General features: G+C 47.8%; 1 protein-coding gene across 1 annotated transcript in view; it reads right to left on the bottom strand.

The window, feature by feature from the left end:
• The window catches only part of LOC107667915 (uncharacterized), a 28,476-nt gene that overhangs the window by 22,609 nt on the left and 4,440 nt on the right, over nucleotides 1-1,427 (bottom strand). Inside the window, exon 3 of the mRNA XM_016459657.1 lies at nucleotides 974-1,046. Within this exon, the coding sequence (XP_016315143.1) occupies nucleotides 974-1,046 (73 nt within the window). The remainder of the gene's footprint in view (nucleotides 1-973; nucleotides 1,047-1,427) is intronic.

A 1,427-nucleotide genomic window follows, 5' to 3' on the forward strand; every position in this document is an offset into this window, starting at 1 on the left:
TGTCCTCTCAGAGTCACACACCATCTGGAGCTGGTGAGAAAAAAGAAAAAAAGAGAGAGAAATTCCCAAACATTTCTGTTGTAAACACTCGTGGAGGAGTAAGTGCTCGTCGTTCCTGCATCGCTGCCTCCTCCTCCTCCTCCTCCTCTTTCCCCTTGACTCGGCCCTGCTCTCACGGCTGTAATTACAGTGATGCTGCGGCAGCATCATTATACGCTCGTCACCTGCTGACAGACCCCAGAGAAAAGATACCAGCAGCAGCAGCAGGAGAAGCAGGAACGCTGAGAGGATGACGGCACTGAGGGAACCACCGCATGAGACTGAAAACCTAATACTGCTCTGTCCCTGACTCCAACCAATCTGCTTCTGAACCAAAACCATCCGTTTCTGAGTCCAAACAGTCTTCCCTTGACTCCTAACAATCTGTCCCTGTCTCTAAACAATATGCACGGCTACGAAAACTCATCCCAGACTCCAAAAACTTAACTTTGACTCCAAAAACTTTCCAGTAAGTCCAAACACTCAGCTCTGACTCCAAAACTCTTTATGTAAGTGTAACGGAGGCCAGCGAGTAAGTGCTAGGGGCTGCAGTCTTTAGCCTCCTTGTTAGTGCGTCCGCCTCCCATGCCGGAGACCCGGGTTCGAGACCCACTCGGAACAAGAACGAGGTGTGGCGGTGAGGACCCGGGAGAGAGGGGTTACATTGGTGCCGTGACCCGATGGGAGTGAGGGGGGTGAGTGTAACAGAGGCCAGCGAGTAAGTGCTGTGCAGGTAAAACTCACTCCCCTGATCTCAAGAGACGCACTAGCGACTGACGCTAGGGGCTGCAGTTTTTAGCCTCCTCGTTAGTGCGTCCGCCTCCCATGCCGGAGACCCACTCGGAACAAGAACGAGGTGTGGCGGTGAGGACCCGGGAGAGAGGGGTTACATAAGGTAAAATAACTTCATTTCATCAAACTAAGAAGAGATCACCATTTGGTCTTGGTCCATTAAGTTTGGCAGGAGTGCTGAGCAACACTGGAGTGATGGGAGACTTCAGTTTCTGCTGAAAGAACACACAGACTTTAGTTGTAGAAAAAACAGATAACATGAATGTGATTTCATTAGATAACAGATCCTGCAGTATTTGAAAGCATGAGCTGCTTGGTTTGATATCTTCTGATCTAATGCAATGACATTCATATGCATTTCAAGTCTGACTTAAAGTAGTTTACCCAAAAATGAAAATTTGCTGAAAATATATTCACTCTCAAAGCCATCCAAGAAGTAGATTAGATTGTTTCTTCATGGAAACAGATTTGGAGAAATTTCACTCACCAATGGGCTGCAGTGAATGGGTGCCGTCCACAGTGGATTACTTGTGGATTATTGTGATGTTTTTATCAGCTGTTTGGACTCTCATTCTGACGGCACCCATTCACTGCAG

The sequence above is a fragment of the Sinocyclocheilus anshuiensis genome, unplaced genomic scaffold, assembly GCF_001515605.1.
Source record: "Sinocyclocheilus anshuiensis isolate Anshui unplaced genomic scaffold, SAMN03320099.WGS_v1.1 scaffold493, whole genome shotgun sequence".
Taxonomy (NCBI): domain Eukaryota; kingdom Metazoa; phylum Chordata; class Actinopteri; order Cypriniformes; family Cyprinidae; genus Sinocyclocheilus; species Sinocyclocheilus anshuiensis.